The 27684-nt window shown below is 41.7% G+C and overlaps 2 protein-coding genes across 2 annotated transcripts in view; one reads left to right on the forward strand and one right to left on the reverse strand.

Moving 5' to 3' along the window:
* Positions 1-11829, forward strand: part of pcbp4 (poly(rC) binding protein 4) — a 35876-nt gene extending 24047 nt beyond the window's left edge. Inside the window, exons 8-14 of the mRNA XM_018686013.2 lie at positions 162-236; positions 1414-1485; positions 3639-3680; positions 3776-3851; positions 4397-4446; positions 7717-7886; positions 10859-11829. Of these exons, the coding sequence (XP_018541529.1) occupies positions 162-236; positions 1414-1485; positions 3639-3680; positions 3776-3851; positions 4397-4446; positions 7717-7886; positions 10859-11204 (831 nt within the window). The 3' untranslated portion in view covers positions 11205-11829. The remainder of the gene's footprint in view (positions 1-161; positions 237-1413; positions 1486-3638; positions 3681-3775; positions 3852-4396; positions 4447-7716; positions 7887-10858) is intronic.
* A 1745-nt stretch (positions 11830-13574) lies between these two features.
* Positions 13575-27684, reverse strand: part of LOC108889511 (dedicator of cytokinesis protein 3) — a 48506-nt gene continuing 34396 nt past the window's right edge. The window contains exons 38-54 of the mRNA XM_018686010.2: positions 26755-26903; positions 25096-25182; positions 24726-24830; positions 22602-22743; positions 22113-22279; positions 20544-20630; positions 20160-20339; positions 19966-20049; positions 19755-19871; positions 19385-19506; positions 18852-18987; positions 18432-18513; positions 18110-18225; positions 17923-18007; positions 17705-17827; positions 17386-17468; positions 13575-16594 (exon numbers count right to left, since the gene is read on the reverse strand). Of these exons, the coding sequence (XP_018541526.1) occupies positions 15986-16594; positions 17386-17468; positions 17705-17827; positions 17923-18007; positions 18110-18225; positions 18432-18513; positions 18852-18987; positions 19385-19506; positions 19755-19871; positions 19966-20049; positions 20160-20339; positions 20544-20630; positions 22113-22279; positions 22602-22743; positions 24726-24830; positions 25096-25182; positions 26755-26903 (2474 nt within the window). The 3' untranslated portion in view covers positions 13575-15985. The remainder of the gene's footprint in view (positions 16595-17385; positions 17469-17704; positions 17828-17922; positions 18008-18109; positions 18226-18431; positions 18514-18851; positions 18988-19384; positions 19507-19754; positions 19872-19965; positions 20050-20159; positions 20340-20543; positions 20631-22112; positions 22280-22601; positions 22744-24725; positions 24831-25095; positions 25183-26754; positions 26904-27684) is intronic.

Below are 27684 nucleotides of genomic sequence, written 5' to 3' on the forward strand. Positions count from 1 at the left end.
CAAGGAAGGGAATAATGTCAGCGTCATTAGCAGTTTAACTGATCATTAATTGTTATTGTACCAGAGAGTTTAACACCATTTGCACTTACGGGCCTCAATCTTTGACAGAAGAGCAGATTTATTACAACCTCTAATCCCTTGTCCTGTTTTTGACTCCTTAGTCTCCCCCGAAGGGTGCCACCATCCCCTATCGACCGAGCCCCTCACCAGCTGCCCTCTTAATTGCGGGGAACCAGGTAAAAGAGAGAGATATTACTACACGAGCTGAGTAGCATGATAGAGTGCCACAGTGGTCCTCAAACTGAATCCCCCCTTTAGGGTCGTAAAAGCTTTACAGGGGGTTTGGGGTAAACTTAGGGGGGAAATGTGCTGTAGATCTTGTGAGAGTAATAAAAAGAAGTTTGACCTGCTGGTGGCACTACATGAAGAGTCTGGGAATCACTTAAGTGATTAGGATTCATCCCCTGGGCACCATGAATATCTGTACGAAATTTCACAGTAACACATCCAAATGCTGTAGAGATATTTTAGTCAAATCAGTGTGACTGACAGCTAAATTTGGGGCTGACACCCTCACCTTCACAATTTACATAAAAAGTCTAAAAGCTTATTTGAGAGGGTTTGGACGAGGCATTGCCAATAATCACATCTTTCACTGGAGTCTTGGTGAACTCTTGTGTTGAAACCAGACTCGTGTAGGTACTCCTCAGTGGGGGATCGGGTGGTTTTTTTGTGTGTGTGTGTGTGTGTCTGTGAGAGAGATGGTGGGGTTGAGTGCTATAGATGCTTCTGCTTTGAGAAGGGACAGATATCCCACCCTCCCATGGAGCAAGTCACAAGATTAGCAAGTGAGACCGGAGACCTGCCGTCTCCTCTGGCTACAGCAGCACCCAGATATTCTGCATAGCTGTCAGCAGTTCTGACACTGTTTGTGCTGCCTCAGACTCCGGTCAATTTCAGGAATGGCTTTGTGTTTTTGATATTCTTCGTAATAAGCTATCAAATTAAACCTGGGGCGAGGTCCCGGTCACCGGGAGATGGGCTTTAATGAAGGCTGCACAGTGATGAGGGATGTTTGTATAATTTGTCAGAGGAGAAAATGAAGTGGAATGGGAAAGGGTCTGCAGATGAGTCATAGCCTATAAGCTTGTTAGGTGTGTTAAAGTGTCAGAAATGCAGCTTCCAGAGCCCATCTCAGGCCAATTTCGATCCACAGCGACATTTTTATTCATTATTTTTACATCAAATGTACTGTGGAAGGTTTTAGCTGGTAAGCACATATTTACTCTCACTAATCATCTCTCCCAGCGCAAAGGCTATGACTATCTAGACTTTATAAACATGAATGTATTTTGGTAATGAACCACATATTTTCACTTTATGCTTCTCTCATGTGTTTTTGTGTGTTTGTAGGTGTTTGAGGCATCAGAATTTGCACCCCACCCTCTGTACTCAGTCACCCAGGGTGGCCTGGACCTCCAGCAGGTAACTGAACAATCATTCATGTGAAGTCTGCGAATAATCTGTTTTTTCTGAATATAAAAATCTCCCCCGACATCAGCCTTAAACATCATTGCGGGGCACAGGAGTGAGTTTCAGGGCTGCGAGGATTTGAGTGGTGAGTGAGAGCAGGGGGCTGTGCGTGGTATGTCCAAATTTACACAGTCCATCATCTGGCATGAGGCATTAAAAACAACAGCTGAGCGTAAGCTGCAGCTATTGTTCTAGCCTGTCATAAGAGCTATAACCCCCCTCCTGAAACACGACGCCATCACACACCACCACCAGCACACAGCCCTGCTGTCTCTTTTTTAGCCCTGCCTAGCTCTGCACCAGCAAACATTTCGGATTTAGGAGTATTCCTCCCATGACACCAATAGCAGATACTGTCATAACACCAAAATGGATACAGCAGCCTCTGATAAATCAGTCCTGGACTGAAAAAAAAAAAAGTAATTGTGAGTAATGAAATATAAAGAGTTCAGGGACTGAGATCACTCATGCTGTAAATGGAAGGATTATTGTTACTAATTTGTGGTGTTTGTGTTCTTTCCTATATAAACACAGCTCTAATGTACTGATGCACTATAAGGGCTGAGCTCTCCCCTCCAGTTTATGACCATATAGGATGGACTGGTAATAGTAGCCAGACTGCTGGCGTCAGGCAGAACTGAGTTAAGCTAAGTGCTGTCTGCTCAAACCATAACTGTAGCAAGGGAGGGCTGCAAGGACACCACCCTCACTAATTACAGTACACAGATAGATAGATAGATAGATAGATAGATAGATAGATAGATAGATAGATAGATAGATAGATAGATAGATAGATAGAGTGAGAGAAAAGGGGGTTAACATATGTGAGTCTGCATTATTTAAAGTAACGAGGGGGTGGACGACAGTAGTATTTCACATAAATAAATCAAACCATGTTCATCTATGGAGAAAACAAAGATGGAAATTTTCTGCAGCTTCCACAATAAATTTTATATTTTGTGCAGCCAGCAGGCAGGAATCACACAAATAATCTGTTACAGCACATGCTTTTAGCACATCCTTTAAAGGGCCAGTTCACCTAAATTACAGAAGAAGATATTTCTAGTAGTAAATAGCCATGCAGGTAGTTTTAACCTTATTTCATTGGTTGTGATGTGTTTGAGCTTTTAAGTTTTTTAATCATATGTTTGTGCCACATAACATGCATAACATTGTTATCAGCCTGATACTTCCAAATGTCTAATTTTATGAGAATTGCTCATAAACAGTTTGAACTGACATGTTTTAATAGTGCTGCTGCGTTAAATGAGATCACTTCTGTTGGAGGTGTCAGAGAGCACAGCTAAAGGACACAGATAAATATCATGGATTTGACATTTGTTCTAGAGCTCTATCTCTGATGAATCCCAAATCTCAAATAAGTCTATCTGGATTTCTGGATTTTATCTTTAATTTCAAGGAGTTCAACTTTTCTGGGGGCTAGTTGATACCAAATATAAGTAATGTCAGTATGTAGGATAACAAAGATTTAGATTTTAACCAGGTCAGAAGAAAAGATTATTAAAATTATATTTACACATACAGCAGTGGGGTTTGTGGGACACCAAAAATTGGGTGGTTAACCTCAACAAAACATACGTGTATTTGACATAATTGTGATGGTTTCTCAGGCTTATCCACCAACAGTTTTCACAGGAGCTACTTTGTATTGACGAAATAGTCCCACTAGAAACTGTTCACATTGAGGTCTGTGTATTATCCAGAGTAACAGGGGCACAGTGTTCGGACATGTTCCTGTTGAATCTTTTATGTGGCATCAGTGCTGTGAGCACTACAACCAAAATTTCACTGACCTCCATTGTATTGGGGTGGAGGCAGAAAGCTCAGAGATGGATATTTCAAACCCCAGACAAATAAAACCATAACTCTGGAATCAGCACTGAGACCACTAGAGGTACATGGGAAAATATGGTACATCTCCTCTGCATAAACTCAGGGCTGAAATATAAACACTTCACTTGACTTATTCTAAAAAACAGGCATGTATTGACAGTGAAGCACTTCCATTAAGAGGCTGCAGATTTATTGCCTGTGCGTGATGTTTTATTGCCGTAATTTACCTAATGCAGGATGCTCTTTTTCAGGCTTACACTTTGCAAAACCAATATGGCATTCCACACTCAGAGGTATGAGCATTCATAGATGTATTATAGTTTATTACAACATGAGTAGTTTATGGTTTAGTGTACACTGCATTAAGTTCTTCCTCTTTGTTTTACAGCTGGCCAAGCTACATCAGCTGTCAATGCAGCAAGGCCTTAGTCCTATTGCCCAGCCTGCTTCAACTATCATACCTGGTATGTATAGAAGTAATAATAGTCAGTATTTGCTCTGGATTATATTCGTACTGCTCTGCTCTGACTATGAATGATGAGATTTTTAAATACACAAAGTCCAATCAAATAAGCAGCTTGCTGAGATTTGTCTCTGCATTGCTCCTCCATCTGTAGCTTGTCGTAGATTCTCTACCTGCCTTTAGATGTGAGGAGTAACACTCACTGTCATTAGCTGCACTGATTATGTGCTTGAGTCAGAGGGAGGAAGGAGGAGAAGAGGCTTTATAGCTTCCTCATATCTCCCAGTCTTAGAGAGAAACCATTACGTGAAATGATACGTTTCACAAAGAACTGGGAGAAAGAAAAGAATGAGTGGTGTGTTAAACATCAGTCCATTAAAATGGAAATTAACTGCTTCACTATATCCAGCAGTTCTCCACTCAAAGGGTTTTTCCAGCACGTTGGTGGTGGTGTGTGTGGCTTCACTAACTAAAGCAGCTGAATGAATATTAAAGTGTCTGATATGTCAATTTTATTCAGTTGTTGCTTGTATTTTCTCTCATCAGGGATGGACTCAAACTCTCAGACATCTCAGGAGCTGCTTATTCCCAATGATGTAAGGAGAAGTAACTCATAACTTTAGAGTTTTTATTCCTTATGATGTTAGTATTTTCCCATCTGAGCAACAAGAAAAAAACAACAGGAAGTCAGTGCTCATCTCGCATGTACACAGCTCTGTAGCAGGTGACTTCAGATGCAGTAGCTGCAACCGCCAAAGACGTCTGGTGTGACTTCAAAAGAGACGAGAGACATGTTGGCAACTTACTAATTATCCTCATTATTCTAACCTCCGACTAACCCAAGGTTAAAGGGATTTTGAGTTGATATGGATCCTTTCGCATTATTGTCTGGGCTGCAGTTGCAGTGTCTTAGAGTGAGTCCCATGAGTGCTCAGCAAATCCTCTCATGTTCCCTGACCTACTTAGAAGCTGTCTGCTGTCAAAACAGCCAATAAGAAAACAGACAAAGATCCTTTCCCTCTTCACTTAGTCTCCGCCAGGGTTTGATGAAATGTCTTTCCAATATGAGAGTAGGAATCAGGATGCATGGATTCACTTCAAAATAAAGTCAGAATACGTTTCCCTTCAGATGATCACTGCACTATTACATATGGCCAGTTTGGACAGAGAACAATTTTTAATTTATTAATCACAGTAAGCTGACTTATGAAGTAAAATTTATAACGAAACCATTTATAATTTAGGTTTTAATTTGCAGCTCTGATATCTGGTGTAATAAGAACCACAATCATTCAAAAGAATGACATGTTGCTCAGGAGATTAAAGGATATGGCTCATGTTTTTCTTACTGTCAACAAATCCTGTGAAAAGACCAAAACTAATAATGCGTTAGTTGTCATCTCTCAATACTTTTCCGACTTCCCTAAGCTCACTACTGAAGAAGATGTAACTTTTCAAAATCAGGTCACAAAATGTAACAGTGTAAAAAGACTCAGCGAATTAATACACACTAGTACGTATTTATGGCAGCAGTCTAGTGTTTGTGGGAGTGAAATAAACTACAGTGCCCATGGCTCATGGTAATAAAGGAGCATGTCATTCAGTGCAACAGTGTGGCTCATTGATGTGTTCTTAATAGTTTCTTAAGAACAATCGAGGCCTGTGTCACAGAGGAAGAAACTACAGTATATCAGGGTGTAGCTACATACCACACTTGTTAGTAGGATCAGTTCATTGTTGGTTTCTTTTCATGGGATTTATAGACAATAAGAAAAAAAATGAGAATAATGCTATCTTTATCCTTAAAGGTGTTTAGCAAACATACACAGCAGTACGGTCAAATGTGTAGTTTGAAATGCTCCTGTAAATACAAGTATCTGCAGGGAAAAAACAATTTTTCAGAGAATGAAATTAATTTCCCTTTGCTGCCTTTGTTTTACATAAGAGAAGCGAGTAAAAACAAGAATTGATTACTCAAGGTTTCACTGTACTGTATAGGATATAGCCACCACAAGCCTTCAACATTTCTAAAATGCCTGAGGGCTTTTTTCCCCCTCCAAGTAAACCCCCACATAGCGAGCAGCACAATGCATCAGAGGAATGAGGGAGTCCAGTGCTATATGTGACAGGGACAGCTGTAAGCTCCAGCCATTGTTCCAGAAGAGAGGACTTATAGCCATGACTGAGCCTCCTCAGCCCCTCCATCCCCCCTCAGGCCAGCCACACTCCAACCGCACAATCCAGCTCTGTGCGCACACACTGAACGCTGAAGGGGTCTTGTGCGCACGCACACACACACACACACATGCATTGAGAAACTGCTTACACGCCGTCAGCAGTATGTACCGTGCTTCTGCGCAAGGAAGATTTAGCCAGAAGAAAAATGGCTGCGCCCTCACCATCCCATCTCTCTTCCTGTGTCCTTTCAAACGACTGCCTCAGCAGGAACTCTACAATATATAGGCCACTTGTAGTTGAACACCAAGAGTTCTGTGCCAGTGTTACTGTTACTCGGATGCTTAGGAAAAATAATCACTACAGGAAGCATACCCGTGGTGTCTCCTGTGTCATTTATTTAACTCTAGTTGCATTTTTACGCTGCTTCTCTTTTTGAGGTTGTTCATACAGGAATGCTGTCGACTGAGGTCATGCACACCAAAGTGGGTGAGCTGTTGACAGCTGGTATCTATTGACAGCTGGTGTAAGAGGCCAGAGTCCAGTGGAGATTCTTGGTCTCAGTGGGGAAGAGACGTTATCTGTGATTTGACGTCTGTAGTGGCCATTGTCTCTTGAGTTGCTCTTTAGGCTGGCTGCTCTCTGCCCACACACACACACACCCCAACCCCACCTCCGAATAAACTGCTGAGCCAATAATAGCCAGGCAGACCAACCAGGTCGCTGTGTGACAAATCAGACATTGTGGAACAGGCTGCTTACTTCTCAGGAAAGGAATGTGAAACGCGGGGACAAGTGCAGCACTACCACTGTTCTTGTGTGTGTGTGCGCACGTTGTGTATTTCCACCTCTGTGTCAGCCACTGTTAAGCCACCAGCACACACACATACTACAAGTACTTCATAACTGTCTGTCTCGCTCACTATATATCTGGCAGCATAACCCTGTCGCTGAGCCCTGACACCCTGCACTTGAGCTGATACGCAGCCCCGAGCTCCGGGTCTGTTAAATATCTATTGTCGCTAATAGGCAGGGGTCCAGGTTGGGTAATGAAAGCAGAACAAAAGTGATAATGTATTTGGGAACGCAATAAAACCTGTGTCATTGTCTAATCTACTCTCAGCAGAGAGAACGCTCGAGCCGATGGGACTGTATATTATATATTTGAGTTATTTTCCCATTATGTTTTCCATTAGTGCGGAGATGCATCTAGCTGGCATGTGTTTGGGAAGTGATTTGTTTGGGAAGTCATCACCACTCCGAGGAATCAATAACCTTTTAGCCACTCAGATTTATGAGAGGCAAATGTGCCTCCTCTCGTCTCTTTTACCGGTGCACACGCAGTAGCAATTAAGGGAGACTCAGGGGAAAAAAAGTGCTTTTGACATGCATGATGGATGACCAATCCACTGAAGACAAACAATGTAATTGCAATATTTGAAGTGGTTTGCATTAAGTCAGCTCAACAGCACTATACACTTTTTTCCCCCTAGTGTTTTGTTTTTGCCCTTTTTGTCAGAATCAGTTTCATCAGCATAACATGAGGGAAAAAGCTGCGTTCAGTCAAATCAAATGATTTATTGGACCGGTTCCTCGTAAGGATTGTCTTCCGTCCCTTTCTGTACATCAGCATTGTCTTTCATCTTTCCATCAAACTGACTAATCCTGCCTCGCCTCTGTTCTTTTTGCAGCTGATCGGCTCGATCATCGGCCGTCAGGGCACTAAGATCAATGAGATCAGGCAGGTGTCAGGAGCTCAGATCAAGATCGGCAGCCAGTTGGACGGGACAAGTGACCGTCATGTCACTATCACAGGAACACCGGTCAGCATCAACTTGGCCCAGTACCTCATTACCTCCTGGTAAGAGCCAGTGACACGCACAGCCATGTAATGAATCAATGCGAGTGCAGGCCAGACAGAAATGCATTGTTTTAAAAGGGTCAAAGGTTATGCTATAGTGTGATAAGAAATAATGAGGTATATTCTTGTGCAGCTGGTAATTGGCCTTGAGGGAATGAGTAAAAGCAGGGTTGTATTGTACAACATAGTAACAGTGGAATTCAGTATTTACAGTGCAGCTCTCGGATCTTGATTTGTTTTGTTTTGAGCAAAAATGGGTCAGCACCAAAAAATTGTTAGTAGGAACATTTACTTAATGTTATATTTCTTTATATGTGTAAGACTCCCCTGGTAAAGAAGAATGCTTGAAGTGCCAGTAATTCTTGATTGGATATACGTACATGGTGGTTGGAGAGACCTGTCCCATAAATAAATACAGCAAGCAAAGGTTTATGCAACCCATCTCTTGGAGAGTTTGGCATTACCTCCTAATTCTTTTCAGGTCCCACAACCTCCACTGCTGCATCTGTATATTGAAATATTTTTTTCCACCCTTTACATACTTCTTGCTTTTCCTCATTAAAACCAACATGTAGAAACATACTGACACTACAACAGCAGATACCCAGATCGACTTATTTGGGATTTAAAAGGAGTACTATCGCATGAAAACTTTTGTCAATACAGATATAGAGGAAATGAAAATATTGTATTTCACTATGCTTTACAACTGAAGTCCCATTTTTTTGTAGCGGACTACTGAAATATGTAATTTCAAATCATATTTAGAAGAAACGCCTATAAAATTTGTAAGAAAAGGAACATTTAATTTATATGGCATTTTTCATCATGTGAAGATATAAGGTGAAATCTGACATGATGGACAGCCAAAAAAGTATTTTAAAAATTGGTGCAGCAGAACTAGAGTTACTGTGCTTTTTATTCTACATATTCTTCTATATATTACCCACATTTTGTCCAGTTTGGTTGGAGATTGAAGTGTGTTATACTAGTATCAACTAATAGGGCCAATATGAGGAAGAGGTTACAGAGGTCTGGTAACCTCACTTCTTTTTATCTCCACACCTCCAAATTTAGATTTTCAGTCTTACTAGTCTTCAGACCCAAACCAACACTGACGTCAGTTGAGGTAATCTTTCAGCTTAACCCACAAGATCTAATTATAACAAAATTATCAAAAATGAAAAGAGCAGATGGGAGACATTTGTAAAGTCAGGTGTTTAAAGACTTGCTGAGATAAGAATGTGCTGTGTGGATTTTGTGGTGTGAAAACAAAGAAAAGGAAACAAAGCTCACACCGCAAAGTTGTGTGGTATGTGGAGATCTGCCCCAGGACCGACTGCTGCTCTGGCTTATATGCATGAGACACACTGGGCCCAGGTGTGTCCCATCAAGCTCAGGTGTGTCTCATGCCACTGATTAGTCTCCTAATTTGGTCTGCAGCCCTGAATAGAGAAAGCACAGCAACATCAAAGTGAATCAAGCAGAAGAACAGAGTCCTGCGGGAACCCCAGCAGGATACAAATACCATAATAAAAGTATTTTAACATTGTGCTTGTGCATAAAGTGTGCTCTAATCAAAGACAAGTATTAAACTGTTAACACCCCCCTTGGTCTTTCCAGTAAGACCAGCCTGCCATGCCCTGAACTCAGCCCCCCTGGCAAGGTTGTACCCCCAGGTGTAGGGACGTTGTCCCAGACAAAACAACAGACCTTTTCACAGAATGACAACTATATGCTCAGTTGTCAACACATGGTGCACACCCATCTTCACCTCACCCTTAACTAAATCACACTCCACCATCAGTTTATGCAGAGGAACAGGGAACAAAACAAATATATGAAAGAGCGGCAGTGCTGAGGTCAAAACAAATGAATCAAAGGTCCCAGTGTCCCTCGAAATCTTAACTGGCACCCTAAAAGAACTCCCAATCAAAGACACAAAACAATCTTCTTGTACTTACCTGTGCCACAAACTCACCAGGGTACCTACAATATGGTGTAAAAACAAGTCATTCCTCAACAAACAATCCTCAAAAACCCACAATGTCAAGACACAAAACCACAACACTAAGAGTCTATAATAAAAAACAGATACTTGTCCAAAAAGAGTCTCGCTGTTGCGCTTCTTACCACTCTACTGCAAACTCTGGACACATTCTAACGTGTTAATGCGTTTAGATGTTTGAATTAGCATGCATAACATGTGACCGTTTCTGAGGGGAATATGCAATATAATGAGGAACAACAGAAACTACAAGGAGGAAACAGATGGTCAGACCATCCATTCCAGGGACGAGGTTCATACAAGGTAGATTGAGTGGGGAATTGTTTTCTCTCATGCAGTGATTGGCGAATGCAGGGTTTCCCCTCAGAAACCAATGAAGTGGTAGCCTCCAAATTCAATCATGTTTATTCGAATGTCATACCCGAGTTGACCAACTATACTAAAAAACCAGCAAGCCCAGCCTGACCAGCTTGTCCAGCCTGATAAACCAGCTTAAACCAGGCTAAGATCAGCTAAAACCAGCAACCATCTTGAGATAATCTGTGCTAGTTTTTTCAGCAGGTGTGGTACCAACACACTAGAGTAAAGTATCACTGATTACACACTTCATTTACAAATTACCGACTCCACCTACAAAAGCTGTGAGAATACCAGTGGAAAAATGCACTACCCAAAGTTATCAGGAACAAGGGCCAAGGCCCATCAGGCTCAGGTGTGTCTCATGCCACTGACTAGTCTCCTAGCAACATCAAAGCGAACCAAGCAGGAGGCCGTCACATGCTGTAGTACTCCGAACAAGACCTGTAAATGGACTTTGATATGTAAAATTGGTGGCGTGCCCCTTTAATAATTTTCCAGAAACTTCATAGTGTTGTATCAACAGTATAATCCTCTAATCTTCATTTTCTGCCCTGTCTCTGTGTCTCTATGTCTTCCTACCCCCCTCCAATCTCTGCCCTCATAGTTTAGAGACAGCCAAATCCACGGCCCAGGCAGCCACCATGGCAACTCCGGTCGACCTCAACATGGCCTTCACCCAGCCAGCCTCCCCAGCAGCCTCCCCCGCACCCACCCTGGCTGCTGTGGGCGCCCTGACCCCGGCTCATGTGCTGGGCACCCCGTACGGTGCCATGCCTCTCTCCGGCCTGCTGGGGGTAAAGTCCGTCCCCTTTCTGACTCTGTCCAGCCCCGCCCCCACTGTGGCCGTCACTGCAGCGCCCTCCCACACCACCCTGGCCGCCTACACCGCCAAAATCTCCTCAGCCAACTGCATCAAAAAGCCAGAGAGACAGAAGTTCGCTCCCTACTGATGTAGCCTCTCCAGCGTCTCTATGTCTGGAGAGTCAGATGAAGGACAGCTGCGCAGTGTTCTTCCACAAACGCCTGATGTAGCCATATCCGCTGGCAGAGATGCTCTTGACTTTTATTCTATGATGCACCAACAGAGAAGAGACCAATGGAGATGTGGATAAAGCTATTAAAAGTTATTTACGGTTATAGATAATTTGTGAGTTTCCCATGAATTGATGGACTGCTTTCATTGTCACCTCATCACTGTTATTGATCACTAAAAAAAAGGGCTGGAACCTCACCTGAGAGATACATGTTTAAATGACAGTTTTTACATGTGCATCTCAAGTTAGAGATCAGCTACGAGTATTTATCCTTCAAGAAATTTGTAAATTATACTCAGAAGACAAATGCTCTACTGTATGATGCTTTTATACAATGTCTGTTTGCCTCTTGAAGTTTTTAAGAAAATTTGTAAATGTCTGGGGGGATTGTTTTTCTTTTTTTAAATAATCTGTGCTATGGTACTGTACTTTACTGTTCAGTGTTATGTTCATTTTGTTGGATTTTGTTTTGAACGTGCAACTTGTTTAATCTTTATTTATTAGTATTGTTTCATTTATTAAAAGTCTTTGTTTCCTGACATGGTGGGTGTATCTGTCTTTTTTTTTCTACCTTTATTTGGAACTATCAGTCTATTTGTTTGCTTCACAGGCACTCATACACTAGACACGGCATTTGAACTCAGTCAATGTCAAATTAATGTGGCAGCACAGAAACACACACATTCAGGAGGAAACAGTGTACACAACAAGATGCAAAGCCAGATCCAGGTTATTTTTGTCCCCCAACCCCCAAACACAGTCTGGGTGGCAGCACATCATCCTGGTTGCCAGAATTTATGAGAGGTGCTTTTCACATCATTGTGCTCCCGTGCCCCAAACAATAACTGCGGAATGAGACGGTGCAACCCCAGAAGAGACAAGAGCTCTGCCCGCATGCCAAACAATGCACTGACATGCATGTAAATCGCACACAAACAAAAGTAGATAGAGAATCACATGCCGCTGCGTGTGGAGAACACGTTCTTATGCTGGAAAAACAAATTTATGAAAGTCCCTTAAGACAAAACACAGGCTTTGTGAGATTGAAAGAAAAGGGGCACTAACAGAGAGAGAAAACTAGGAAAATGAGAGGAGCCACAGTGATGCTGCAAAAATAAAATTCAGTATCTGCATCAGCATGCACCACGGCATCATCATCCTCTGGAGAGGCAGCTAGGATCCTTTCATCTTAACTCCTCTCCCTCCCTCTCTCTCTCTCTCTCTCCTTTTTTTCTGTGACTGCATCATGGATATGCGAGACACTGAGGACGCACAGTCCTCATTGTTGCCAAAGACATTCACTTTCAGAGGCAAACACACACACACAGCCCACGCCTGCAACTTCAGTTATTCGGCTGATGTCCAGTGAGTGGCAATAAGGTGAAAATATGAAAGAGGGGCCTTGAGATTCTTGATTTTCTTTTCTGATTTCTATCTATCTAGTCTGAAATATTTTTTTTATTTTGCTCATATCTTTTCTTTTTTGTGCTATTATTTCTATTTATCCCTCTTCTCACAATGATTACTATCAACCAAAGCTCTTTCAAACATTAGAATCTAACGAATCCAACAGCAATAATTGAAGGTTTTAACATAAAGGAATAGGAAAAATAATAGCTCAGTCCATTCTAATTTGATGATGATTTTCAATGTGTGTTATATTTCCAAACAAAACAGAGAGTGATATTTCTAATTATCCTCGAGAGTATCATGGTTGGACTTTTTACAAAGATACTCAGGGTCTCAGTGGGTCACCTGTGCCATCTGTAGGCCACACATCACAACTCACTGAGATGCTGTAAAGTGACTTTGATGCACACCCATATTCATGATATGTGCAGATATTTGTTGATACCACACGCCTAAATTTATTTATAGCACACTGAGTAATTTTTATTTGTTCATAGAACAAATAACTTCACTTGCACACTCCGGCTGCATATAAAACAAAAATGTTGACTTTGAATATCAAAGTAGGATGTTAGTGACAGTATGAAGCTTGAGTTGGTGAGAGCGGGGACCTTAGCTGTCACTGCAGCTGAAGAGTTTGTCTTCTTCTTTTTTCATCTGTGGTGGAGCCAGGGGTTGTGTAACACATTATCTACACACACACACACGCACACACACATACACATAGACACAAAACAGTGGGGAACATTACCATAACTCTGCATTCTCACCACTCCAGTGTCAGTCTTGTATCTCCACGACAAACGGTGCCCTCTACTGTCGCCTCCTCATACTGCTCCATCCACCACTGCACAGCAAAGGTTAAGGAGGAAGGAGTTAGAGCTGATAAAAGATTGTCTTTAATGTTTGGCATCGTTAATGAATTCCATACCACAGCAGTTATGGGAGTAGGAAAACCACTTTTACAACCAAACACTGTTTGATCATGCTAACACCATATGTACAGGAAAGCACATTGAAAAGTGTATAAAGTATTTATATGAGAAGACTCAAAGTCAAGAACGGTGGAGACAGCCACAGTCTAATGGATTTGTCCTTTTTCAAACACTGATTATAGATATTTATCAATTACATTGATCTCTGGAGTACATGTATATACACAAAACAACGATAAACCTTTTTGGGGCGTCTGCAATAATTCTCAAAAATATTTCACAATACTGCTGTATGTACAATAACAGAATTTACATTGAAAAATTCTATTGTACGTATATTTTGAGTATCACTTCAGTCACCAGTTATCCTCAATGCCACCAAGCTCAAAAGAGATACTCACATACTGTATATATCTAACCTCTGGTTCATATCCATACAAAGTACAGCAGCCTATGCAGTACCTGGGCCTTCTGTCTCGGTACGGTTTCTGAAATATGTTCACACACTGATGATCTCACATACAAAAATAGATGTTGTCTAGTCAGCTGACAACTTGATGTACAGTAACACAAAGCATCCACCTGCAAAAAAACAAAAACAAAAACAAAAAAAACAACCAGGAAAACAAGTAATTGTTAAAATATTAGCTATATCCTTCCAACCCACTATGTCGCAAATAAACAGCGCTGTTCTTCTGCTCCACAAAAAAGTAAAACCTCCCTCTCAGTCCGGGCTTCAGCGTTTTCTTCTGAAACACGTCATCGGTTTTCACACAACAGAAGGTGATTGAGAAAGAGCCGCAGGCAGAATAAGAAATATTAGCGCTACAAACCAAACAACAATCTGAAACCAAAGCGGGACGAAACCATACAAAAACATCACTACTGTAGGTAGATATCTTTTTTTTTTTTCCCCTTCAGGAAGCGTATAGTGAAACAGAATGAACAGGAGAGTGGCTTTCGCTAAATGAGCTTCTCACAGTCTGGATGGGGGGTGGGGGGGTCAAACTGCATTTGAGTGCACTTAAGGCAGGTAGGCAATTCCAACACTGTCTGAGTGGGCTCCTCGACTGGCCACTCAGTGGGGTGGCGGGGTGGGAGGGGTCTAGACAGCGTCATCAGATGCAACGCAATGCCACTGCAGCTGTCCAGGCTCAACCCTCACTGCTTAACATGGTCTGACAACCATAGAGAGAAGGAAAAAAGATGGATGGGAAAAAGAGAGAAAGAGAGAGAGAGAATGGTAACTGATGTTATTTTTCAGTGTCCAGCAGGTGGTTGAGGTGTGAAGTGGAAAGTCCCCGTTCTTCGTTCACCATGAACGTGAAACATGGCGGCTGTGGGAACCCGCCTGCCATTGTCCTCAGTTTCCCCTCAATCTGCCGAACTGCTCTCGTTCCTCTCAAGATATCTCTGTCACACAAAAGAGACAAGTAGAGACTTCTTCAACATAGACCGAACTTAAAGCACTTAAAACAAAAACTAGGATTGCAGCTTGTGCAATACAGATAGAACATCTCATCTGAATACATTCACGTAGGTTTCCGTACGCATGGTACGGATGGGAAATCAGTCTGTCATCGACTGAAGTTCATGTCCCTTGAGTTGCCGGTCCAAGAGGAGAGCTGAAGTCCAACCTTATAGACCTGCGATTTATGACAGCCCGGCAGCAACACGTATTACAGTGCGCCATTTTGATATGATTCACTATTAAGGAGCACTTAACAGTGTTTTGAAAAACATAATGGACATAAGCCTTTGAAAACACTATAATGTAGCAAATTTATCAAAATAAGAATTCATATATATGAAGCATTTAAAGCAGAGAAGTCACTTCACTGTGAATATTAACCTTCTGTAGTTGCCTCGTGTTGTGAAAATGACATGAAAAGCAAAAATTAACAGAGTTCAGAGCTTATACTGCACCTGGGATCATGTTGGTTATGATCATGGTCGTCATATTTCACAAAACTGTTGTTGTATTATTATCAAATGAAAAAACATGCTCACAGACGAGTTGTACAATTGTGTACAATCAATATCAATTTTTGAACACAGTTAATCTGTCTCACTGTTCAACAGATAATTTTCTTTTAATAATAACTAAGAGGCCACACGGAGCAGTGACGGCAGTTGTGCCTCATACTGTAGATTCACAGAGGTTCGCTCCTTCGTTTCTTTCCTTCATGTGCACTGAAAATAAAACACAGAGCAAGAAGGGTCGGCGGAACACACACACTCCGCCGCTTCGCGTCAGACTCTTTCTATCACTGCTTCTTTAACTCAGTGCAAATGAAGGGAAAAAGACAAGGAGAAGAAAGCTCTAACTGAAATATAACCGGAGCCTCCTCATCACTGCGCCTCCTCATGCTCCTCGCTGATGCACTGCTCCCAGGCATGCTTCCCCTGGTCCTCCCTGTGGCCGTGAGGGGAGTGGAAGATCCTGCGGGGCAGCGGGATGGGCTGAGGCGGAAGCTCTTCCTCGGGGATGCAGCCCTCTCTCAGGTAGGGCTTAGGCGGCACGGCCGGAGGCTGAGGCCTGCGGTAAGGGATGTGATGAGGGCCATGAGTGGGAGCGTGGTGGTGAGGCGGCGGCCCGTGGGAATGGCTGTCCAGCCCGGAGTGGGCGTGGGCGTGAGGGTGTGGGTGGGTGTGCGGGTGGGAGGCGGGGCTGCGGTAATGGAAGGGGCGGACAGGGTCCACGGAGTCGATCTCTGGTCCGCCATAGTGGATGTGCAGGTAGGGAGAGGCCAGGTACTCGTCCGGAGGGGACCACAGGTGACTGGGAAGAGGCTCCAAGGCATCATTCCTGATCGGGCCAGGTTCTGGATACTGACCTCCAAAGTTACTCTCGCTCAAGGAGGAAACACCACTGCTGGCGCTGCCTGACAGAGTGGAGTTACTGCCCCCCAGAGCTGACTGGGGACTGGTGGGGGAGCCAGGGATCGGGTGGAGAGGAGACTGAAGAAGAGACAGAGAGACAGGGGTTGTCATGGGTGTGTTTCTCTTGACCTGCAGTCAAGGACAAGGTGTCCAGCGTCACAACAAACCTGACTTTCAACACTACTCATGCTGCCTTCACAAGCGCTCAGAAATATTGGAAAAACGAGGGAGAAATGACAAATGAGAAAGCAGCTACTTCAAACACTAAGGCACTCGAAAACGGGTTTGTAATTCTGACTTGACTAGCGTCTACACTCAATCACAGGCATTTTGGGATGAGTCATTTGACTTGAAATGGTGTATATTTAAATAAACTGACTGTAAGGGAAGACAATGTGTGGGAGCTGACAATTTAGGAAAGAGGAGCTTCTGTGACTGCAGGGTTACCATGACAAAAGACATTCAAAACAAGCTGTCCAAAGCTGAGATCACTTGCAGCACTATATCCACATGATGTATTTGTGTCATTTTAAATATAGAGGGTCAAGAAGGAAGAAGAAAAAGCAGGAGAATGAGGAGGAGGACGAAAAGTGGGCAGAGGAGAAGATAGAGACACAGTTTGGCTTGTAACAGTGGACTGCATCAGTCTGGAAAATTCAGTCCAGACAACCAATTAAATATGAACACAGCAAAACCTTCAAACAGTAGCACATAACCTTTACAGAATCCAAACCAAAACATATTCTTGGAGTGAAATATGGATGATACGTAGAACCCAGAAAGTTGCTATAAATCTGTTTGAGTCTGATATTTTATCTTGTCAGTTACAAAGTCAAAATTCTGGTCTGACATTTCTCTGATGGATGTACCTTTCGAAGAGAACGGACAGGCAGGGCAGGGGGAGGGTCGCTGTTCTGGTGGTGAAACGCATCACAGTGCATCAGGAAGTGTCCTGCAAATAGAAGTCAAATTCAGACAAGCAAGGAGAAGGCCTCATGCAGAAATAAATAGCTTTTCAAAGACTGTCTAGACTTAACAAGCTCGGTTTTTGCTACCAGATTTTAGGCTGAGTGACATCACTGAGAATCAAATGAGCTGTCAAAAGTGAAATACATTTGAAATGAAAATACATGCTCTCAACACCGAGTAAAAAAAACTACAACGGTTGAAATGAAAAGGGAAAAGTACCTGGTGGGAAGGACCTGGGTGGGACAGGGGGCATGATTACCCCTCCAGTAGAAGCTGGCATGTAGGAAACCTGCTCCCTGTTCTCTCCATCCAGACTCCAGCTGCTGGGAGCATTGGGAAAGACTGGAGGGTAGAAAACATAAACATATGTCAACACACATGCTGTGATACATGTCGTGTACATAACACTGATACATTTCAACCTGTTTGTGTGTTACCTTTCTCTGGCAGATTCATGTGAGGATCAGCACACGGCTTACAGGGGCTAACTTGTTGAAGTAAGGCACGCTGCATGTGGTTGTTCTGGAAAACAAAACAAAACAAAACAAAAAAAGCACATTTACAAATCATTAGCAGTTTTGTTTTTAAAAATAATAACCTCTGCATTTGCCAGTTCTGTCCCACCTGTCCATTCTCTGCCATGTTGTAGTACATGGTGTTGTTGGCCCTCTCACGATGAGATGGCAACAGTATCATCACTTCCCGGTTGTGTTTGGCTTTATCAGGCAAGGATGGAGAACCTGCACAGAGGAAAAAATAGATTATGTCTACTTGCAACATCCTCCTTACATGTAACATTAGTGATTGTTGTGCAACAATGGTAGGTATATTATGTCTTATTACACTGCACATATGAATGATGAATGCAGAAATATTGAGGTTAGTCGGGGTAATGATCATTTCAGTGTGTGTCTCCAGTGTGGCTCTCTGCAGCTGCGTTACTTACCTCTGGCACTCGAGGGAGCAGAGTTAATAATCTGGGAAGAGTTGGAGCGGATTGAGCTCAGGCTGGAGGAGGAGGGGCTCGGCTGCAAAACAGAATGTATTCTAAATATAACAAAAACTATTAAAGCACTGATCTGGAACAGAAAAGACCTTTATCTGTCTTTTATATTTTATCTAGCAGACAGAAAACCAGTGTTAAAAAAGTTTATGTGCATTACAACAGCAGCATTTAAAAAAGCAGGATAATGCTTTATTTTACAGATCTCATATTTTCCAGCAAATTCCCTGGAGATGTTCTACATAATTTCCTGTTAGCACAATTTCACTGCACTATATATGCATAATATATATACATATATGAACTATTTCAGATCATTTCCATTACATCCATGCCAGTGTGTATTTTTATTTCAAACCTTACCTGCATGTGTAACGCCTCCTCGGGGTGCTCTCCCATCAGCCCGTCAGTCATGATGACGAGGTTTCCTGCCTCACTGGACGTGTGAGAGGACAGGGAGGAGGATGAGTGACGGATCGAGCCCTGAAGGTTCAGAGGGCTGTGGGACAGAGACAAAAATGTAGAATGTAAAAAAACATTTATTTCTGTGCATCCATGAATTTGCCTGTAGATCCGACAATATGCAGCCACTGTACATTCCAGTTCACAACTGTGTTGTTAGGTTCAAGAGAAGATTTGCATTTTATATTAATGTTATATTCCATATTCTGTTATATTCTTCATTGTAGTAAAACTGCTCTAGCCACGGTTTTTATATAAAACAAAACTATTTCATAAGCATGCATCGCCAGGTGGGGCTGAAACCTAACTGTTCACCTCTTGCCCAATGCATGCTTGGATGGGTTTCAGTCCCAGGTGAAATTTTAGTTGTTAATGCTGTACATTGTGGTGGTTAACGTTTGAACTGGGATTACATGTGTGTCTGTATGACTGACCTGTGTCTGTGTATGAGGCGCACACTCTCAGGGCTCATGTGGCTGTGGGAGGAGAGGATGCCTCTTGGAGAGTTGACCCCTTGGCAGCCAGCAGGGCCGAATCGATCCACGCTGGGCACACCCTGCTGGGACCCAACCATATACTGCTCTGAATAATTACACTGCTCACATGTGCATTGAACCGCTTACACATAAACATACTGCAACCTTTGCACGCACACGTGGATGCATCACAGCGCAAACAAATTATCATCACATCACAAATTATGGTCTGCAAACACTGTAATGTTCATGTACATCAGCAACAATAAAAAAAGAGCATGGCTCAAACAGAAAAATAAAAACCTGGGTCACAAGTGGGACTACTCACATGGTGTAAACCCGTCCTCATCATGTGGAACTGGTCTACAAGCTTTTTGTGCAGGGGACGCATCTCCGGATGCACCAGTTTCTCGTGAACAGCCAGCCCCACTCCAAGAATGTGCACCTGTTGTAAGAAATCAGAGGAACAAGCGCTGAAAAGGATGTTTTACTGTATTAAAATTGCCCCCCCCATGATGAACTTCAAAGCTGAGTCTGACCTGCTCCTGCATCAGATCCTTCAGATGTGTGATCCTCTCTGTGTCCTCTGGGTGACTGCTGATGTAGTCCTTATCAAAGAAGGCCTGGTGTAGAAGAGGGTGAAGGATGAGGATCTCTCACACAAAGGGATTCAACATTCATCATCTCTGCACTCTTCCTTCCTTCCCTCCCTCCCTCTGCCCTTCAACAGTACCTCCTGATATCTGGCGATGCCTCCGTTCACAGCAGCATCTATGACCCCATTGAGGCACATGCTGAGCGGGTTGATGTTGCCATGATGCTGCCTGTGCTGGTACTGGCTGATCAGAGTCCGCAGCTCCTGGGTCTTATTCTCCACCACGTAAATGGCATTCTCCAGAGGGCTCACCTCCACCTGTAAATAAATACACGCATCTACCCTAAGCTATGATAAAAGCAGAGAAAGTATGTGTATATATAGTAACACACTCCCTTAGAAGCATAGCTACTGAAGTGACTTCACATCTGTTTGTAAGAGAGCTTGAGAAAACTGTCTAGCATCCCTCAGGAGGGAGCATGTGCAATATGAGACGACAGAGTGAATGTTTGAGCTCCTCACCACTTCTCTCCTTTCCACCTCGGCCCAGCGGGAGATCCCGGGGAGAGGACGGGAGAGGATCAGGGTTGTTCTCTCAATCCACAGACTCTGTTAAAACACGCAGAGAACAGAGGTTACGCAGTCTACTGTTAACCACATGTGGTGACATCACGAAGGTCTAGTGAAGAACTGACTGTGTGTAATAATAGATAAATAACAACCAGGCTGGCAAGAGAAATACCTCAAGCTAGTGCTTTAGAGTAGCATGTAGGTCAGTTCATTGAAGACTAAAAGTCTTGGCGTGGTTTGATTCCAAATTTAGGTTACTGTGTCAGAGGAAGCTACAGTATCATGTCTGGTCCAAGTCTCTAAAGAGACCCTGCAGGTTGGAGGGTTTTTTTTGTTTTTTTTTAGCACAGTTAGCTGTACTCACACGTCATTGTAAAAGGAAACATCCATTATTTCCAGCTTCCCAAAATTTGAGGATTTTCAGCTTGTTGGTCTTATATTACTGTAAATTGAACATCCATGCATTTTCAGGACTGCTGGTTGAAGTTATCTCAGGACATTTCCATGGGCTCTGGAGAATTCATTTTGTACTAATTTCTGAAATTCTTTAGACTAAATTAATCAATTAATCTGAAAATCACTGACAGATTAATGTATGATTAATGAAAACAATCATTAATTGCAGCCCTAAATACAATACAAAAGTCCAGCAGTGAAAATAGTAACTGCAGTTCATAATTTTTAGACTAATTTTTTTATTATTATTTCATGGTAACTGCTAAATTTGTATTATTACTGTAAAGAATTATCTATCTATATTATATTAGTGAGAATGTACTTGTGTCTGTTGACTAATGCACCTGCGGCTCACACAGGGAGTGCTAAGTTACATTTAGGGTGCTACACAAGTGAGTCATATTTGAAGGAATGCCTAAATAACAGTTTTTAGTTTTCAACACAACATTAGGCAACTCACTAGCTACAGATCAAGGTAAAATGTCTCAAAAATCATGGAGGCATACAGCATGTGATTATATTATTAGATACTTGTGTTATTTTGACAGCCAACATCACTGTGATGTTTAGTTGACCGTGTCATTGTGACATGACTAAAAAACTCCATCAAGATCTGAAGATAGCTGATGGGTAGTTATTGTTGCTAGGCAACTGACGATCAAATCTGATCAAACCACACCCACACAGTCCTGATGAAGCAGATTTTTTAAGTTATGATCTTTATAAATAACACCAAAGGGTGTGTTATTCAAACTTAATCTTTACTTATTTCGTCATTAGTATTAAAAGTTACAGAGAAAATAATAAGACGTATTGAATCCAAGTTTTTAAGGTATCACTGCCCAAAAGCTGTAGGTGCTTCACTGTGGCCACCAGGGGGTGTTACGCCTGCTTACATCACCTGAAAGGCCAGATTAATCTAGAAAGAAAAATCACTGCATGAATCATCTGCAGTTTCCACAGAATTTGATCTGTCTGACGTCTTTTACTAGTGTTGCATTTGCATTCAGCGTTTTCTGTGGAAAAACACGACATTGTGAAAACAGCACTGCTGGCTCAACGTACCCTGAACTCGTTCTCGCGGTCCTTGGGCCCCTTGTGGAAAGGCCTGTCATAGTGGAAACGGCTGACGTTGTTTATGCGGTAGAAGCTCTTGATCCTCTCAGGCACTCGCTCCAGCTGAGGCACATCAGAGATGTCTGACACTGGAGTCACCGCATAGATCTGCAGATCTAGAGAGCAAGTGTCAAGGAAGTGACAGAAAGACTGCTCTGCTCACAGAGGAGGAGGGATATTCAAAGGAAATGCTTACAGTCTCACTTTCTGACTCTGGAAATAAATCTCAACTTAACATTCGTAATAATCTCTAATACAAACATTATACAGTGTTCACTGCATAGCTGAAACAATTAGTTTATTAACCACAAGTAATCATCTTCTGTATCAACCAAAAGTCTCAACAGTTTAAGTAGAAAACACACCCCACACATTCATTTATAATATAAATAATTTAAAAAAAAAAAAAAAATGTCCGTAGTGAAACTAATAGGATACACTGAGCGTCACTCTGCAGGATGGTGTCGTCAGGTTGGTTGGGATGCTGCATGGCGATGGCTTGTGGGAACTCCCCCAACATCCTTTGCTGGAAGTCCTCGAGTCGTTCATAGTCATAACCACGACAGACAAACTCCTTATTCTGTGGAAGAAGGAAGATAAGAGGTGGATGTATAACAAGGCAAACACTGACAGGTAAAACTAGCAGCTCAGTCTTGATTTAAAGATCTCAGTGGTGTTTGCCTTCCCTGATCGGTAAGGGTAAAGTATTCCACGGCAGGAAGAAAATGCTCTTCCACCAATACTTTGTTTACTAATATTCCGAGTAATGAAATATTCTGCATCTTGTAATCAGACTGTACATGGGAGAATGTGAAGTCTACGGTGGCCCTGAGAGCTCAAGACACTGCAACTTAAAAAACAGACATGTAAAGAGACAAAACACAAGCAAATGAAGAAAATATCTTGTCCACCACCACTGACAGATAACTGAATTCAGTAACTTTGTGACAAAAACACAAAACATGGCAACAAATAATGCCATGACGTGTCCAGGCAAGTCCATCACTTTTAACTGTCCCCTGGAAACATCTGTTGTTTTCTGTTGTGTTCTGTATGACTTGCAGTGTTTCTGTAATTTTGCAATGTGTCTCTGTATTTGGCTGTTTTCTCAGTTTGCAGTGTTTGGGTTTTTTTTCTCTAAATGTTGTGACTGTGCTGTCAAATTGGCGAAGATGTTTTCTCCATTTGCATGCGTTTTCCTCAGCCGCGGTGCGCTGAGCTTTCAGTCCCACTGTAAAGGTCTGAGGAGTTCTGCCAAATAAGAAGGTGCTAATCTCTGCAGAGTTTTTAAATAGCAGTTTGCAGTAGCGTCTGACCTGGATGAAACAGGAAGCCAGTGAAGAGATGCAGAATCTGCGTTATGTCTTCAAATCTTTTGGTTTTAGTGAGAATTCTGGCACCTGCATTTTGGACTAGTTGTTTTTTTTATGCTACAGAGTGAAAAAAAACCTGAGAAAATCATGTTAGAGTGATGCAGTCGTGATGAAAGCATGATTGAGTGTGTTAAAATGTGCAAACAATGGAGGAAGAAAACTGATAGTGATCCTGTTAATGTGTTTCTTAAATGTGAGAGAGGAGTCAAAGGTGATTCCTCTTCTTCTCTCACTCTTCTATAGTGCTCTGGGTTTTTACTTTATTATTGTTTAAGCACAAGTTACACTAGCTCTTTCACTAATAACAGTACTATCTTAGATGTTACAGTGTTAGTGGATGAAACTGCAGTCTGCGATTGGACTCCCAACCACTGTTTTTTTTTTATACAGTCCTGCTGAACAATATGACAAATCTACTTCTGCTTTACTGAAACAATAAAGCATAATAAATAACCACATTTAGGCTGCTTATTTCCCTGCACATGAAACTGGAATTGTTTAAATAAGCCCTGTAAATGAAATGAGTGTGTTTCTCCTCAGATTTCTGTGGTCAGTGGTTAAATTTTAAAGATAAAACCCTATCATACTATGATGAGATTCATGGTACATAATTCACAATGATGATCGCACGATGCCTGGCAGAGAAGCAGTACACATATCTCATAAACTGTCTGGTTCTGCTCAAGGTTTCTGCCTCTTAAAAGGAAGTTTTTCCTTGCCACTTTCGCCTAGTGCTTGCTCATGTTGGGAACTGTTGGGCCTCTCTCTGTAATTATAATAATCTAGTCTAGACCTGCTCTATGTGAAAAGTGCCTTGAGATAACTTCTGTTGTGATTTGGCACTATATAAATAAAACTGAATTGAACTGAATAAACTTTAAGTAGCCCTGCTAATCCTTATGCTACCAACATTTAGAAGCTAGAGAGAACCCAAGGAACTAAAATTGTTCAGTATTACACTGTATATAACATACAGATAGTTAAGAACTTCACTGTACTGCTGTGATGGATTTTGATATATGCATATCACTATACACGATTTCCCAACCAGGCTTTCTGTCCTGCACAAGCTACTGTAGCTGACATCATCTCCTGCTGATGCATGAAGGAGCAGTGGAGCTGGCTGCATCAGCAGAATCATAACTGTGTCAGAACAGACAAGAGGAGACTAGATTTAGTTAAATCTTACCCTAAGGAAGAAAGGAAACTTCCTGCCATAGAAGCCCATTCGGAAGAACTCGGGTTCAATCCTCTGCTGTTCAATGATGTTGTCATAGTATGCTGCCTCCATTTTCTGTAACAGACCGATAAATACACAGGAGAGTCATGACGAATAATGATATAATCACACACATTAACTGAATCTTCTGCCATATCCTGATGAGTGTGGGCATGCACAGTTAATTAGGACATTGTGTTTGACGCTGCGTGCGCTTCGCACCATGTGACAGGGGATGACAATGACAGAGGGAGCTGCAAAATCTCCCCTCCCAGCATCACAGAGGACGCTTGTTTTGATAATAACAGCAGAAAGAGGAAGCATGCAAGACTTTGCTCACCCGTATCCAGCTGAGGCTCTGATAATCATATAAAGTCTCATACTGGAAAGCGAGCTCCCGGCAGAGAGAGATTCCATATTCCCAGCACTGCAAAGTCACATATAAATGAGATGAAGGATGAATGGAGGAAATCATTAAAGCTCAATTTATCTTTTACAGTCAAGAGAAATCATCATAAAAAATGTCAAAGTTTGGAAACTTGAGAAACTTTGGAGGACTTGGTGTTAACTGGTCATTTTAGATGGAGGAAGTGTAAAAAAAATTCAAAGGTTTCTTCCATTTTTTCCATGTTAAAGGATCTTTTTGGGGTGGGGTGGGAGGTTCCTTATCTGAACTGAGGGTCTAAGAATAAATGATTTACAGATTGTAAAGCTCCCTTTAGCAAATTTAGATTTAGATACACACATTTACTGAAGCAATAATATCTAATTCCCCCCACTAATTCACTGAAGTCACAACACCTGCAAGTTGGTCCTTAAGGGCATTTAGTTTTCTCTTTGTCTATATATATATATATATATATATATATATATATATATATATATATGTGTGTGTGTAAAGGGTAGCGATAAAAACAAGGGATGACAAAGAGTTAATGAAGAAGGTCACTTTTATTTCTTTCTCAGCTGCTCCCAGAGTCCAGAGGCCATTGTCCTCTCCAAAGTACAGAGACCAGTCAACTAATTAAATTTTGTGGTTGAGTAGCGGCCAGGGAGGAGTAACTCAGAGAAGCAAATCACATTTGAACCATCTGACCCTTTACTGAGTAGCACTGTGGTGTGGGCAAATGCTACATGTTAGTATTTAGTCAGTGTACAGGAGACACTGTCATGACACAGGATACTGTATATACCTTTGCAGAAGACACAGGATCTTCATTTTAAACTGCTTTATACAGCTACTTCACTACATTTATCTGGCTATACAGCAGTTACTATGATTTTACATATAAATAATATGATCAGCTTGAAAAAAAAATTACATTGATAAATATTTAACTACTCAATAGTACATAACAAGTATTAATGTATAGTTGATATCATTAATAACCCTCAGATAACAGAATATATAATAATAACACTTTTTTATCTAACAAGATTTTTATGTTTTACAGTATGTATTTTTACCAATAGTACTGTACTTTAGGTAAAAGGATTTGAGTACTTCTTTGGCCACTGTGTAAATCTGCTTCAATAGGCAGTGAATGAAGCATGATAACAAAGCAATAAAAGTCACTGGGGACAAGCAAAAATGTCTGATAAAAACTTTGAGAAAGATTATAAGCAGCACTACAGGATTCTGTCTCTCTTCCAGTGTTAATGAGGGCAAAATATAATTACGCTTCGGAACAGCTGCACTGCAGATGAGAACAAACAGTTACAAAAGCTTTAAAACTTATGTGACTTTCATTTATCAGAGATGGTTTAGTTTATGGCGTGTACTGTCCAGCACAAACCTGCTAATATTCTTCCATCAAGTCATAAAGTTAACTCGGTGTTGACTTCATTTTCACATTTCACATTTCAGAGGTTCAGTTGCAGTGAAGCCAAAGGCCCGCTATGGGTCAGAAATGATAGGCCTTTAACGTCTCTGTGGAATACTGGCTTGAAATCAGTGACAACAGGAGTGGGAGATAAAGCTATAAAAAAATTCACTTGCCTTGCCCTTGTTGAAGTAGTGGAGGATTTTACGACTCAGGTTCTCTTTGCGCTGCCACTCGCTCTGACAGGGATAGTGGAGGAAATCCCTCAGGGGCCGGTCCTCCCACTGCAGCAGCTCCCAGTACAACAGCAGGGTGAACGCTGCCTCTGTTGCAGAGGTGGGGGGGGGGGTTACAGGTCAGAAGGTCAGCAAAGTGAAAGTGTATCATCATGATTATCTCCTATCTAGTAAAGCTACAGATGTTGAACAGTTTGCACAGTCTGGCCGCAGTGATGAACTGATACCTTCCAGACATTTTGGGCCCAGTTTTTGTGAACAGATGGCATGTGACACAAAGCGCAGTCAGTGGCACAAAGCACAAGTTGCCCAGAGCACAGTGAGCATGTTTTGGTATATTAGTGGCCAGAGGTGCAAAGAGCACCTGCACAGTTGAAATCATACCATCTACTTTCACTGCATGTTATAGCTTCTTGTAGCTGTTTTGGTACTGAGTACTACTGAGTAACTAACTATTTTGAGGTACTAAGTCATTATTTGAACAAATCTTCTCATTACAACGACTTAAAGGACCTTTTTTCAAATCACATTGGCCTTCCATAATCTTCACATGAAAACAATGTGAAAAAAGTAAGTGAGATTATCTCTTGTTTGACAGAAAGAGCTTCTGAAATGTGAGGGTTAGCTGTTTTTCTTTGTCTAATGAGATAACAAATTAAATCTTTAAGGTTTTGGATTTTTTTTTACACAAATTTTTCACAACTTTAACATCCAAATTATTGATCATTTATTATTATTGATCAACTGAAAAAATAATCATAAGCTGCATCCCTTAAACTAACAAGGCAGCAACATGAAACCATTGCATCATCAGCACAAAACCAAAGACAAATGATGCCCCTCTCTGAGTAAAATTCCCATCTTTGAAGA

Source organism: Lates calcarifer, linkage group LG6, assembly GCF_001640805.2.
Source record: "Lates calcarifer isolate ASB-BC8 linkage group LG6, TLL_Latcal_v3, whole genome shotgun sequence".
NCBI classification, from domain to species: domain Eukaryota; kingdom Metazoa; phylum Chordata; class Actinopteri; family Centropomidae; genus Lates; species Lates calcarifer.